Genomic DNA, 14,753 nt, shown 5'->3' on the forward strand with positions numbered 1-14,753 from the left:
TTCCACAAACCACTAGATTTTGCTGAATAAACATTATCTGAGACAAAATTTTTACTTCTTGAATGAATATAGAGTCCAGACCTCATAGGAGAATACCTTGATTCTAAGGAGCAGATCTTTTTCCTCTGAAGACACAGATTTGGCTGATCATAGTGCAAATCCAGGATTTATTCTATTAAAGGAAAGCCCAAGAGGAAGTCAGCACCTGAGGCAGCCTACCCAGTGCAAAGTGCCTCTACTACCAGCTCTCCAGGAGCCCTGAGTGATGTCCACTCATGGCCCTGGATGTTTAAGAGGGAACCCAGCTGTGGGAGGAATATTTCTAATGTTAGCAATAACAGTAAAACAGGTATCAGACCCTGAGACTCCAGGTTGCAGGTCTGATTCCCTACACCATTTCTCCATGAACCTTTACTAAGGAAGACCCAATGCTTACTGGAAAAACTGCAAGTAGGTACAACATAGAGACTGAAAGGTGATCTTCTATTCCAACACTTTTGCAAGTGGAATCATTCCTGTCCAGATCTCTTCTTCTATAAAATTCCTGGGCAAGAGCTACTGTTTAGCAGCTAGCCTATATTTATGGGCAATGGATAGAAATTGTCTAAATTCAGTTAGTAAGAACTGTAATTCACATGCTCACTGACAAAAGAAAATGAAAAATAAATAAGCTTGCACACTACAGTTAGTATAATAAAGGCAACTAGGTAATTGTGTTATTATTTACATCACATTAGGAAAACCCTTAAAAATCATTATTGGTTCACTCTCAAAATCTCTTATTTCAGTAATAAGGCATACCAGGGTATTAGTGCAGTGAATATCACCGTACCCTGCAGCCGTGGGGAGGAGCAGAGAAATCCAGCAGGCAGGAATTGTGCAGCAAGATTGATTTATTTAATTATTTTACAAACTCTTTTATAGACTTTTTTCTTCATAGTCTAATTGGACAAATTAGACTTGGGGGTGATTGGCTAAAATCCTAAAACATCTATTGTCAAAGTATTTTCCTACTGTACTATAAACAAAGCTCGGCAAGGTTGCAGGTGTTGATAGTTTATAAACACTGCGAATGTCTTCTGTGAAAGAGAAAAGTATCCCATGGACTTAGAAAGTAGCAAGAAAAATTCTTCCTAGCTGCATTTTTGTATCCACACCAGGGCATATAAAAAATAAAACCTGCAAACTGTTCTTCCAGACAGTGGAACTCTTTGAGTTTAATCCAAATTAACATACTGAGTATCACTGGCATTCTCACTCAACAGCTTTTTGCATCCTGTATACCAACATATACCATGCATACGTATGGTGCACGTTGCAGATCACATTTGTTACTAGGGGAAGTGTGAGGGCCAGCACATTTACTGAGAGTCTGGCATCTAGAAAATTTTAGATAAAAACTCCACTTTTTTCACAATAACCAGAACATCTAGATAACCTGGAACTTTAGAAAAAAATTAAGCAACACGTGGAATTCAAACTCAATTCTGAGGACTCGAAACCAAAGGCACAAAATTGAAAATCTGCACACTTACAAATGCAACCAGAAAAATTCCTGTGCCCTCCACCACAGTATTCTCTAAGAAAACAGCCAAGTTTGTGCAAGAGAGAAAGCAATGGTGAACAGCAGTAGGAGTCTTTAAAGACCTCAAAGAAATGTAGAAACATTTTATGGGAGGTAAAACCAGAACACATTTGTGCTGATTCTTCAAAGAATCTCCTTGAACTACTCAAATCCACCTTATAGGATAGTAAGTTGAAAAAACATTATAGGCAGCTTCCAAGGAAGTGGATGAAAAATATCACACCTCATTAAAAAAAAACCAACAAAACTCATGGGAATGGACATGCAGGGAGCAATGTGAGGTCCAGCACCAACAATAAAGCAGCTTAATAAGAAGATGGAGAAAGTTTGAGTATGGACAGGTGTAGAATAAGCTGAGTAACAGAGAAAATTTGTAGGATTCAAAGTAGTAGATGCACGAGAAGTTAACTTACCTCAGGCATTAAAACCTCCAGCATTCTCCAATGGTGGGTCAAAACGTTGAGCCTGTTTTGCCAAACACTGACACCTTTTTTGTAAATTAGAGAAAATATTACTTGGAACACTTACATTTTCTTTCTGTGCATATGTGATGCACAACTTCCCTTACTCATCTGCCCCCAAATTTAAGAAATTTCAAATTTCTCATTGTATCACAGCTTCAGAAGTGATTTTTGTTCTCTTCCATTATCTACCAACTCTTACTTTTCTGCTATATCCTTTTTGAATTGAAAAAAAAAAGACCACATCACACCTACAGAATCACCTCCCCAATACTAAACTGACAACTGTATATGAGTGGTTTGCTGTGCCTTATTTTGAACTGTGCAAAATCAAGATATTCCAGGCTGACATGGCAGCCTGACTCCCCACACTGCTGGGATGTATTGCCATGGGTACTGAAAGGATAGACAGGCTGACATTAACCACCAGCCAACCTGTTCATTACAGCAGCCAAACAGCAGCTCTAGAAGAGCTCAATGCTGAAGATGGGCCAGCACGATCCTGCTAACGGGCAGCTGGGATCTGAGGGAACTCTGATGCCATGGAAAATTTAGAACCCATATCTTTTACAAGGAAGAAAGTCACAGGCTCGGTCTGCAAATGCTCCCATGCTGCTTATTTTTAGACTTAAGTAGTACTTCACGTCTTGAAGCCAATGGGAGATACGTGCACAAAGTATTACAAATCTTCCACTGACTTGGGGCCACAGGAAGGAGAGGGACCAACACAACAGCCTGCCCAAGGACAAAGAAATTTCAAGTTTTCAGTGTCAAAATCTCTTACAACTAATGAAGGCAACAGGTTGCCCTTCAGGAAACTGTCCTAAGAAGGGGCTGGAAAAGCAACTCCTGTAGAGTAGCAGAAATGACAGAAAATCTTGAGTGGCATCACCTGGCACATAGAGGAGATTACGCTTCAAGAGAGGAGACACTGGGTATTATCACTAAAAAATACACACAGGGTTTTTCAGAAAAGCAGACGAGTATTAAGGATGAAAAACAACACTGTGGACAAGGCACAATTAAAATGAGCATATCCACGATGAAATATTCTGAATGATATTTCAATAAGCTCACATATTTTATCAGTGTAAGTATATTACAGTAACACATACATCCTTCAGAGACTAGTGACTCATATTCACAGTTTCAGAAGTCAAAATCCCCAGTACTTAAATTCATCATAGCAATGTTATAAACAAGCCAAAATAACAACTTCCTATAGATGGAATACCTGATATTAATTTAAACCACTTTTCATAGCTGTTAAAAAACACAGTTCTCACTGGTGGGGGAGATCAAGTTTACATAATCTCAGTGATTTTCAGCCTTTTACTTAATGCCTGAATATTCAAATACAAGCAACATAGCATCACAGTCAAAATAGCTCCAGTATCTGTTTTGTTGTAGGACAGAAGAGATTCCTAAGAAGCCCAAAAAACTCAGTGTGCTAAGTTGCAAGAAAATGTGTGCTAACTACTAACCCACTGCTCCTGAAAACTCTGCTAGGGATGGAAGTCTAATTAGAAAGTTTCTTGATTTAAGAGTAAGAGGGAAGGGATTCCCATTTGTGATATGCCTTTACTGAAAGTGCCTTGGGAGCATGGGGAAAAGGAAAATAAAGGTTGTGTGAGTTTTCCTTGGAGAAACAATTCTGGAGAACTGTTTGAAGAGAAAGCACAAGGCCCTGTCACAGTTATCAAAGTATACACATACCTAAGGAGTGAAGGGAACTTGTATTTAGAAGTCTTAGAAGAATATGATAACAAAAGCACTGCAAACATCTTAAACGAGGCATTTCCTGACATTGTGGTGTAACCTCTTCGGCTGGATAATAATAACCTAGGAAAGAAATACTGGTAAAAAGGTACATAAAAGGTAGCTTTAAGATAGTATGAATTTGCTTGGTACACGATATTAGCAACTTTAGCTGTGTTTTCAGAAACAGCATGGTTTTGTACTCACCTGTGCAATAACAACACTAGTGAAAAAGGCAGTTTAAAGAAAAGAACATACAACGCCCATGAAGAATTGAGTCTATTTATTTTATTCCATCTTGCATTTGTGTTGTTAAAGCAAAGCATTCTATACATATTATTTAGCTATTTACTGCTGTTATACACCCATTATTGACCTACTTGCAGAAAGACAAAGGCAGGGACAAACTTGTTAAAATGAGCATATCGATAATGCTTCTCTGACAAATATTTATTTAGAAATAAGCTACTGCTCATGGGTTTCTTTTATTAACAGTTAATGGCTCAATTCACAGAACTTTGAGACACCATGGAACATGTAGCAAAACGCAGTGCTGGTAATAGGCAACATCTCTTCTCTTCACTAAACATTCTTCCTCTGTTATGGTAACAGCTGAGCTACTGATTCAAATACCTAAGTGAAAAGAATCTGGCAAGTGATGGATGACAGCTTTTAGATACAAGATGATCCCATATTTATTTATGTAAGCAGAAAACCTCAGTGTCACAGACAAAGAATTATTATCTGAAAAAACCTGTATTTTAAAATAATGTGTACCAGCTTTATAGCAGGCATCATAGTATGATTGCAGGTTAGATATAGGAAAGATCTGAAGAAAACAAACAGTAAATCCAAATGTTTTGATCTGTTTCAAAGCCAAATAATATTGCAATGGCTTAAAAAAAAGAAAAAAACCTATAATTAATTTTTATTTTGTTTCTTAACAGTAGCTTTAACTGTGCGAAATCATACTACTGGAGTATCTTTAAAACCACTCCTGTGAGATGTGGAAAAATGAAAATGAAATAATAGTGTGAGTCAGAAAGGGAATTTTACTGCACAAAAAATATCTCAAAACACTACACTAAAATATTTTAATAGATCACTTTGTTCTACAGCTTCTAACAGATAAAGTGTACGGTCAGCTGTGGCATCTATTGATAATACCCAGGGAAAATAAAGTGTATCTACCTCTATATTGAAACCAGTTTAACTAATCTTAATGTCTAATAGATTCTCACTAATAGGCTGATTTAAAACAAAAAATTGTAAGATTTTCAATCTGAATATATAGTTCTTCCATTATGACTGTCTACTAGGCTGGCTGCTTCACTATACCTGTAGGAATGCATGAAAGAAGAGTTGCATGAGCTAAAGATGTTTTTTCCCTCAACATGTATCCATTATTTCCCTCTTACCTTTTAAAAACAGGAAACACTTTCAAGTACTTTTGGAGCTCTACACTTACTTCTTGAGGAACTATTGCTATGGTAAATTGTACAGAAATACTTCAAAGGAGTGTTATAGGTGCCATACTTCCAGTCCAAGACATGCAGGTGTTGGAACTAAAGCAAAACAATAGAATTTTAACAGACTGAGTATTCCTTTACAGTTTTGCAGATAGAGGCACAGATTTTAGAAGATTCACTTTTGCAATTCACATGCTGAAAATGATTTTAAAGGATTTCTGATTGCTGTGTACAAAACAAAGAGGGCGACAGAATTCACTTGCTCTCAGGAGCACATGGCACTGACAGAACAGGTGCAGGCCACAGAAATGCATTATTTGGAATAACACACAAGTGGGCACCTCTGCCAGCTGCAGAATTCCAGGCTCTTGGCCCTTTGCAACTATGTGGCCTTGAAATTCTTTGGATATGGAATGTATTTAACCAAGTTCAGTTGTGCAAGACATATTTGAAGTGGCAGACTCACATTATGCTATGCCCCAAAACCTTACAATTAAAAGTATGTTTTGCTGTATAAAACCCAATTCTGTTTAAAATTTCTTATAATTTTAAAAAGTCAAACCACACAATCATATAAAGTATTTGAACAGCAAATAAATAGGCTTCCTGAAACTCAGAGAACATGTGCATTCAACTATCATAAAAACAACATCAAGTATTAATCTGTAATCTCTAGACTATGGTGGAATGGTGAGACAATGTTCCCAAACTGACTCTAATCACACTGGAAAGTATGAACATTTCTTTTAAGCAAATTTAGTGCTATAATGCTGCTGTTTTTTCTTTTCCTGCTACTATTTTCTTCAAAAAATGGGTGAAGCTGAAAGAAAAGAAAAGTAATAAAAACACATCTTAAAATTAATCACTGCAAGTCACAGTTACATGAACAAAGCTGTGCTCTTTTTAACCTAAAGAAATATTTTTGAAAGCATCTGGAACTAAGTATTTTTCTCTGCAGCTTGGAAGCTGTGGAAGGGACATCCTCCTCTTGGAGAAAAAAAACTGGAGAATCAAATCCTGTTCCCTCTGCAGTGAGGGTAAATACTGCCAGCTACTACAGGCATGGGTGGTCTCCTTAGTCCATCTGAAAAACAGTTTCCTTCAGCCCTATCATTTAATTTTCAAGTGGAATTTGTTTTATCCTGCAGACCAATAAGTACCCTAGGAGCTTGATTGGTTGGTGCTTAATGAAATTGCTTCTGCTGACATTAGATACATTAGGATACTGATTAAAACACTTAATGATCCCTCTTGATTTTAAATTGCTAGCTTAGATTTGTGAGATGCCATCAAAGTATCTTTTTCCTTCCTTTCCTTCATCCTAATCCTGCTTCTCCTTGCCCTTTTTCTGTTCGTGATCCTTAAAGGTTGTGGCTCATTGGCAACAGCACGGTCACAAACCAAATGATAACACCATGTTGAACACTGCATTGTTTAAAATATGCCAAACCCCAGAACATAAACACTGAAACACAGTCATCCCTAAAATACAATTTCCTGTTTCAAAGCTCAAACTATTCTTAAATGTGGCAACAATGAAGATTATTAGTATGAAGGGAAAGTCAGAGTAAACTTTAACTTTGTAAAATATTTGTTGAGGAAAGATAATTTTGTAAATGTAAAAACCAGTATAAAAGCATTACATTTGAGCTTGAATGTGGAAGACAGTAATACATTGTCAGAAATGGTGTTGGAATGGCATTCCTATGACAACAAAGCTGTTTTTCATGCTCTTAGACAAAACTGCATACCGTATCACCTTCCAGTGGGAAACATGTATGTATTATGGGCATAATGACAGCTTATCCTCAAATATTATACACTATAAATACCAGGTTTGGAAACTTTACCTGAAAAGGGGGGGAAACCACAATAGCTGTAAAAAGTTCCATTTTCCTCAACAAATCTTATCAAGGCTCTTGAGATGAAATTACATTTACAAAACAAAATTTACTTATATACTAAAACCTGCTGTGTCAGAAGCTTTTACGAAAAAAAGTGAGTATACTGAATTTTATGCTTAATACAAACCTTAAGACCACAGAAAATAAAAAAGTAGAAGTTTTTGTACACTTTAGCACCATTATGAAGTCAGACTCGAACGCCGGTTCTGTCACTGCGGCTGTACCTTGCAGCTGGTGGAGCTCATGTGAAGCTCATTGACTTCAGCCACCTTTCAGAGAAGAAAAACTGGATTTGCCGACCACAACAAACAATATGCTTGCCATTTTTTCCTTTTTTTCTTTCTTTTTTTTTCTTTTAAAATTAATTTTGAACTTGATTTTTATTGGGCAGCCAGAGTGCATCTCTGTCAGCTAAATCCAAGTCCAAGTCCTTTGGGTCTCTGGATGGCTCGTATGGGCTCTGCTATCCCTTTGCCATCTGGTCCGAGGCCTGTGCCTGGGGTCCAGCCCATACTCTGAAGCATTCTGTTTCCAATGTTGTTTTCTGGGATTGGTTGGGTGTTTTCACCTACAAACCCTGAGATTAAAGAAACACACAGCATTAATCAGCACTGCCTGCCATGTGGAGAAGAGCAGGATAATCTCCCGTAAAGCTTTAAACCTTCTTATTCTCCTAATTCATCTAACAGGTTTCTAGAACAGGCTGTCTTTGCACATGTTGACCTCTTGACTGCATATGATTCTAAATAATACAGTCTTATGCTTTTGTTTTCAATGCTTTTGAAGACTCAGTCCATTTTTACACATAACAAATATTGTCACAGATCTTTTATATTCCATTATGGTGGATTTCACATTAGCCTCAAAGAATATAAATCAGCTGCAGGTGTCTACCAATACATTGTCAAGAACACCTGAATTTCTAGTCCTATGCAGTTACTAAGCAGAGACACGTCATAGTAACATGACCATCACTGTTCTTAGTAATATTTATCAATGATCTCCTTCAAGAAAATCCAATAAGTAAGTTCTGATTAAACAATTATAGCTGTTAAAGAAACAGTACAGACAGGTGTTCAACCCCTCTGAAATTCAGCTGTACATTTACTCAGTTTCTCTTTTACTGAACATTGTGAGATTTGATACGTTCAAGTTTACTTTTGGTGTTTTCAATGTTGTTAAGTGTTGTTTACACTCTTCTCTCCTTAGCATCAAGACCTCTCAGAAAAGCTGCATACACCACAGAAAAGAGCACTAACATCCCAAGTGTTAGTATATGTTTGTTAGTATAACATTTTCTTATATTTTTATTTTCTCATATCTTATATTTTCATTTTCTTAATAGTAGGGGGTTTTTTTCCCATGAATGCATAATTTAAAAAAAAAAAAAAACTGAAGTCAAGATAACAAAGCTGTTTTTTCCCCTTCAACAACCAAACTCCCCAAGCCAGAGTTTGGAAACAATGCATGGATAAGCCTTCTATATATAAGTATCTTGCATGAGGGATATTTATTTCAAGAATTTGTGTTAAAATTCATCAAGTTCCCCCATATAAACAATTTTAAAAAGGGCTGAAGTTTTTGAACACAAGCAGTTGCAGGTAGACAGCTGGATTTTGTTTTCAGCATTATTCAACATCTCCCTGCCCCAACAACAGAATAAAAAAAAAAAACCTTTAACGTGCCCAGCTTCAAAAACTATCTGTTTAATTTTCTACTTATTTATTCTGCCTGCTACTTTTTGAAAAATACTGTAGTAGGAGACTGTGGTTTTGAGTTTTTGGAGACTATAGTATCTTCAGCCAAGAATTGACCATTGACAAGCAGCTGGCTTATCATTATACTAACTTACTAAACAAGAACGCAAAGAAGTTGAAGATGAGCTTCTAAAAAGCCTCATTTATTGCACACACAAAAAACCCCAAAGTCCCATAGTGGAAACTGCATACACAGAAATTCAAAACGAGGTGAACATTAAAAACCTCAGGATTATTGTGATGATGAATTTACAGTACAGCAGCATTATCCACTATAGATCTGTTCATAGTCAGTAAAACACTGGCTACATAAAAGGCAGACTGCTTTCTAGTACCTCAGTTCCTGAGTCAAAGCAAAAAGGGAGTGCATTGAAGGAAGGCATCCTTTAATACTGGTTTGAAGCTATGCTTAATGCTAGGCTTAAAATAAAGGCTTTTAAGTCAGCAGCCTGCAGTCCCCGAGAGGGTTCCTCTTGAACTGACCAGCACAAAATTCAATGGCCAAGACTTCCTTTCTTTTCAGACCTCCACAGGCAGAGGCAATTTTCATACAGATGAGTCCCTGGCACTGCCTGGCATACACAACACTGGCTTTGCAACCTTCCCAGTTATACTTTCTAGCTCAAAATAAAAAAAAGCAAAAGAAGAAAGGGTACTGTTTAACAACATTTCTGGTAAGCCTCACAGGTAAAACCCTGGAAGTGTGTTTTGGTCCACTTATTTTAAGAAGTAATGGTAAGAAATGAAGCATCATTCCAGTAAATGTTTGTGGAACAATTAAGGGGAAAACTTCAAGGGGAAGAAAGATCCAACAGACCTACCAAGCAGGAAAGAGCAGGTACAAGAGTGTATTTTATGACACCTAAAAACTGGAAACGTTTAACCATTCATAATGCTGCCTAGGCAAAGGCAGCAATGCTGCTGGAACAGTATGCAAGGCGTAGCCTGAGACAATGTAAACAGCTTTTTTGTTTTAGTCTGTTCAAGGAAAAACCCACAGACCTCTTCCTGTAACAGATGTACCTTTCTATATGAATTTCAATTCTCGAGACAGCCAGAGGAACCTCACAAAGAAGATATATGAAAGAACATTCTGTACCCTGACATGTTATTTAGTAAACTGGTGCTTCTATTTTTGATACCTTTTGAAGTAGTTCAGTGTTTTTTCTGTGACAGGATAATTGGAATAATTTGTTTTTAGAGACATATAAGTACTTTGAAAATGTGTATATGATAACTATTTTTCCCTCCACTGTACATACTTTTCTATCTCCTATTAAAACACAGGCTCTCCCTAAGAGCTGTTTTACTCTTGCATATCATCAGATTAAAAAAGAAAAAAAAAAAAAGAAGAAAAAAGAAAAAGGAAGAGAAGAGAAGCCACCATAAACTTGGTTTCACAAGCCACTTTTGGGCAAACAATCAAACAACATACACTGTCCAAAGGATAATGTGTTTGGAGGCTTTGTATTGCAGCAAGAATGAAGTAAAACCAAAACCCCACCCATCTTGCCTATATTACTAATTGACTAAGTACTCCTTCTTGTAAATGAGGTGAATACAGATTGCTTTTACTTGAATTGTGAAAAATATTTAATAGACACTGGCCATTCTTTCACAGTATAGCCAGTTTTTATATGAATACTATCTATGTCTGTCTTTAGGATTCCTGCAATTTTCACCTATCACTTGAAAAATTTATCTGTAATGCAACATATTTTACTTGAATCTAAAGAATACAGACAGTGGTACTGCCCTCTTCCTCCATTTCACGTGCAATCAGCAAGTTGGAAAAAAACCCCAACATTTGCATTGCTGATTGACTGCATGACGGGAAAGAGCTCTTAAAAATCGTGCTACACTGTGTGCTATTCCCCTGACCCCCATTCCTGTGCTTTGGGCTTTTATTTTCTAATTAAAAGCAGTAATTGTCCTTGCAATATTAATCTTCAAGTTTAGTTTTTAATTCATCCCTATGGCACTTCTTGGACTAGCCAGTAGGGCCTGTTAGAGAGAGTGGTCCAAGCACATGGCCTTGGAAAGGGCCGTGCTACCTCTGGGACGTGTTCAGTCTTGACCCACCCAGGAGCAAGAGCAAAACCAACCCATTGTGCTGTCGCACAAAAAATAACTAGGCAGAATCAGATTACAAAAAAAAAAAAAAAAAAAAAGTGGGGATACATTTTTGTAAATTTATTGCTGTATGAGGTTTCCTGGGGTTCCAGGAGTTACGAGAATGTCTCTACAGTAATAATTTGTAGGAATATCCTGTGCAGTACCTTTTATTTCTACAGACTGAAAATGTTACTAGCAACCCTAACAACTGGTTTCTGATCTACCAGATGAGTAGCCTGCATGGAGAAGTGGCTGCCATTATACAAGGGAGGAGCAAACATGAATGTACAGTAACTTGTTTGAAAAGACAGCGCTGTAAAATATCCTCAGCTTATGCTCCTTCTCTCTGCAATACTGCCAGCTGAAAGAAAAAAAGGTCAATCCTCAAATCTTTGTGTATAAGAACAGAGACACTGCAAGGTCTACATGTCTTATGCATATGACCTTACATACATGGAATATGAAATCGATGAGTAGTAAGTGACAAAACTGGGAAGGGGAAAGCAAAAAACTCATCACATTTGTTTAATTCTGGTATGATATTTATGATGGCATTAAAGGCAGATTTCAGTGAAAAATAAAGGTATGTAATTTTTTCTTAACAGCTGTTGAGACAGGTATATCCTGGTTAAACAGTACACTAGCATTCAGTGCCATACCCTTGATTTTACAGTGATTGCCATGAATTAATTTAATTCCATCTGTAAGCTAAAATCAGATCAGAGGTCTAATGCTGCTGCGGGCTCCACATCTGTTTAATCATTTTTGGATACAGCAGCTTGCAAAAGTTCAGCTTTTAAATTTGCTTCATATTTAAGAAACAATGCTACACCAGCGTACAACACTGTCAGCAGGAAACAAATGAGCCTATGAAGAGTTTTGATCTGACAGACCCATTTTATTTGCAAAATGCTTCTACAAATTCAAAGCTCACCATTGAAGTTATCATTTATTATATAATAATAAAGGAGTAGTGACCTCATAAACCCACTATTGTGAAAATATTTATTTGTATGGTCCAGTTGCTGGATAAGACTAACATCAAGCATGTTTGGCTTATATTGGGCTGAATAAAACCAGAATACAGCTAGGATCAAGCTCCCAGATAACCCTTATTTAAGAAAATGTGTGCGTTTTTTGTTGTGTCTCTTTTTTTCCCTCTCAACCCCCCCAAGCTGCAAGAAACAAATGAAGGCATTGTGAAGTAATTTCATCTCTGGCCACTGAACTATTTCTGATGTTAAGAAAACGGGGTTTTAAACAGTTCTGAGAAAATGACACTGTACATAAATATAGTCTTGCCCTTTCATCTTTCTTTTATATGATTAAGACTTGTGAGCAGAACAGCGCTGCCTTCGCAGAGCATACCACAACTATTATTTCCTCTTCTATCGCTCCCAGCAGCCTTAAATCCTTTAAATCCTTTCCTAGAAGGATCTCTTTTTGCTTGGGTAATTTTTGCAATGCATGGCCTGCTAACCCTAACCCCCTACCCTGGATCTCACTTATGTCTATCACAGCAGAGCCAGTCTTTCTACCTCAAATCTTCCAAGGAGCATTGTGGATGGTAATTCACTTGCGTAATTGGCTCAAGAGATGAAAATCTTGTATCTGCCTCTCTTAGCCACTAATCTATCCAGCTGACTGCAAGCCTAATTGGCAGCTTGTTTAGTAATTTGGCTCCTAAAGTGTTGTATTGATGTTGGATAAACAGCCAATGGAAGCAGAAATGATACATGCTGCTTCTCTTTAAAAGCTGGTGCACTTTCCCCCTCATTTTCTGAAAACATTTAATATTTCATCTATTCTTTTTCTTTTCTAACTCCTCACCAGACAGATGAGCTCAGAAAAGTAGGGACTGATCCTGATACATAAGGAAAGTAATCAGAATAATACATTGCTGTAGTCTATCTTTTTATGCCAGCTCTCTCTAACTAGCAAAATGGGAATCAGACTGCCTGGATGTTTATGTTCTTAAAATTGTTTTGGGTAATTGCACAGACACAGCTTCAGAAGTACAGCCAACAGCTGTATGGTGATTTTAAAACTCAGTACCTGCAGTGGTTTTCAAAATTCAGTACAGGATGGCTTTATATCTATAAAAAACCCCCACAAAACACCAAACCAGAACTAAAACAACTCAGCTAAGAATATGCTACGAAAATTATTTAGCTAATATTTGAGACTGCATTATTTCACCAGACTTTTACACATCCCTCACACTGAGCTATCTAAGACTGTATGAAGAATAACCTTAGAATTATTATATTCAGGTGAGTCTGCTTGCATTGAATTTTTTTCTAGCTAACAGAGAGATAAGAATAGGAGAGAGGACATAGCTATGACTTCAGGAGGTGCTGGAAGTCTCTGTATTTATCCTGCATCCACAGCAGAGTTTTGTTGATGTCTGCACTGCCATAGTTTCATTCCTACTACCCCATCTCAAGGGGTATTAAATATGGCCTGGGTAAACACACCTTATCTTAAGGCATAGACTGTAGATTTAAATCTATTTTCAACTCCTCTGAATATATAAACATAAATTCACACACCAATGAAGACTGTGACACTGAATTTTAGGTACAACTGGTTATCCAGAAACACGGATCACTTGGAATTGGATTTGCAATTGGTGCTCCTCTCCTTCCATTCTTTATTGGATTACACTGGGTGTGGAGTGAAACTTCATGCCCATTCAGTCTTTGCTGCTATAAAATTGGTTGGAAGAGTTTGTATTTTTAGACTGTCATTTATCCCTCTGTAAAGGGAATCTCTTGAATACTCAAAACTGTCTTTTCACTTGAGTCCAAAGAAGGTTGTTTTGCCTTTGTTTTACGCCTTGTCTTTGATGACAGAAAAACTGTCACTGGATGGCACTTTGGAAGGAGCATTCTCACTGGGGGACATTCCAAAGCTCTGTTTAAACCCCTCAAAATTCAGCAAAATGGATCCCATCTGATAAGCATTCCCTCACTTTTATAGAAAGACTTGTAGCCGTAGAACGAAACCCAGTGGAAATCCAAAGCAAAAATTTTCTTCATGAAATCCAGAGTATGTACAACAGATTTTATCAGGAACTTTTCCACCAATTGCAAAGCTTTTACAGAAAGACAGAAATCCAAACTTGCCTGCTCTGGAAACCTGATCAATGAATTTTATTTTCTCACATGTTAAACAGGTGTTTTTATTCCTCTGAAGTGCCAAAACCTTCTGCATAAAGCTATCCAGTTTATGGACAGACCTCCTCCCTTATTCAAAAAGTGAATCATGTTTTGAAAAACCTTTAAGAAAAGTGTTTTTTGCATAATCTATACCAGAGACTGTTTGCAGCTGTCCTCCCTCTTTCCTCTGGAGAAAGAAAAGCTAGTCACCATCAACCAAGAGCTTGTTGTGGAGAGCTAGGATAACAAGTTATGTTGACTGAGGAAAAATTACATATTTTAACTGCCAAACCATCCGTGTTTTAACAAAAATCCTTTGGTATTACCAACCTAAAACAGACTGACAGAAACGCCAGGTACTTCTTCTATTGGTTGAGTTCTAGGAAAACTACAGGACATCCATCTGCCCATCTGAGGAAGGTGATGGTTCTAATAAACTGCACATAAAAAGGAGGTGGCCCCTCTCTGTGGGGAACCACTTTATTATGGTATCTGGCAGAGAATGTGCAGAACTTGCAGAGCATGTAACTGACCTTGAGGATG

At 37.3% G+C, this 14,753-nt stretch overlaps 1 protein-coding gene across 1 annotated transcript in view; it reads right to left on the reverse strand.

The window, feature by feature from the left end:
* Nucleotides 1-4,072: 4,072 nt before the first annotated feature.
* Nucleotides 4,073-14,753, reverse strand: part of GPATCH2 (G-patch domain containing 2) — a 120,304-nt gene continuing 109,623 nt past the window's right edge. Inside the window, exon 10 of the mRNA XM_048298600.1 lies at nucleotides 4,073-7,754. Coding sequence (XP_048154557.1) covers nucleotides 7,585-7,754 — 170 coding nt within the window. The 3' untranslated portion in view covers nucleotides 4,073-7,584. The remainder of the gene's footprint in view (nucleotides 7,755-14,753) is intronic.

The sequence above is a fragment of the Corvus hawaiiensis genome, chromosome 3 (genome assembly GCF_020740725.1).
Source record: "Corvus hawaiiensis isolate bCorHaw1 chromosome 3, bCorHaw1.pri.cur, whole genome shotgun sequence".
Taxonomy (NCBI): Eukaryota; Metazoa; Chordata; class Aves; order Passeriformes; family Corvidae; genus Corvus; species Corvus hawaiiensis.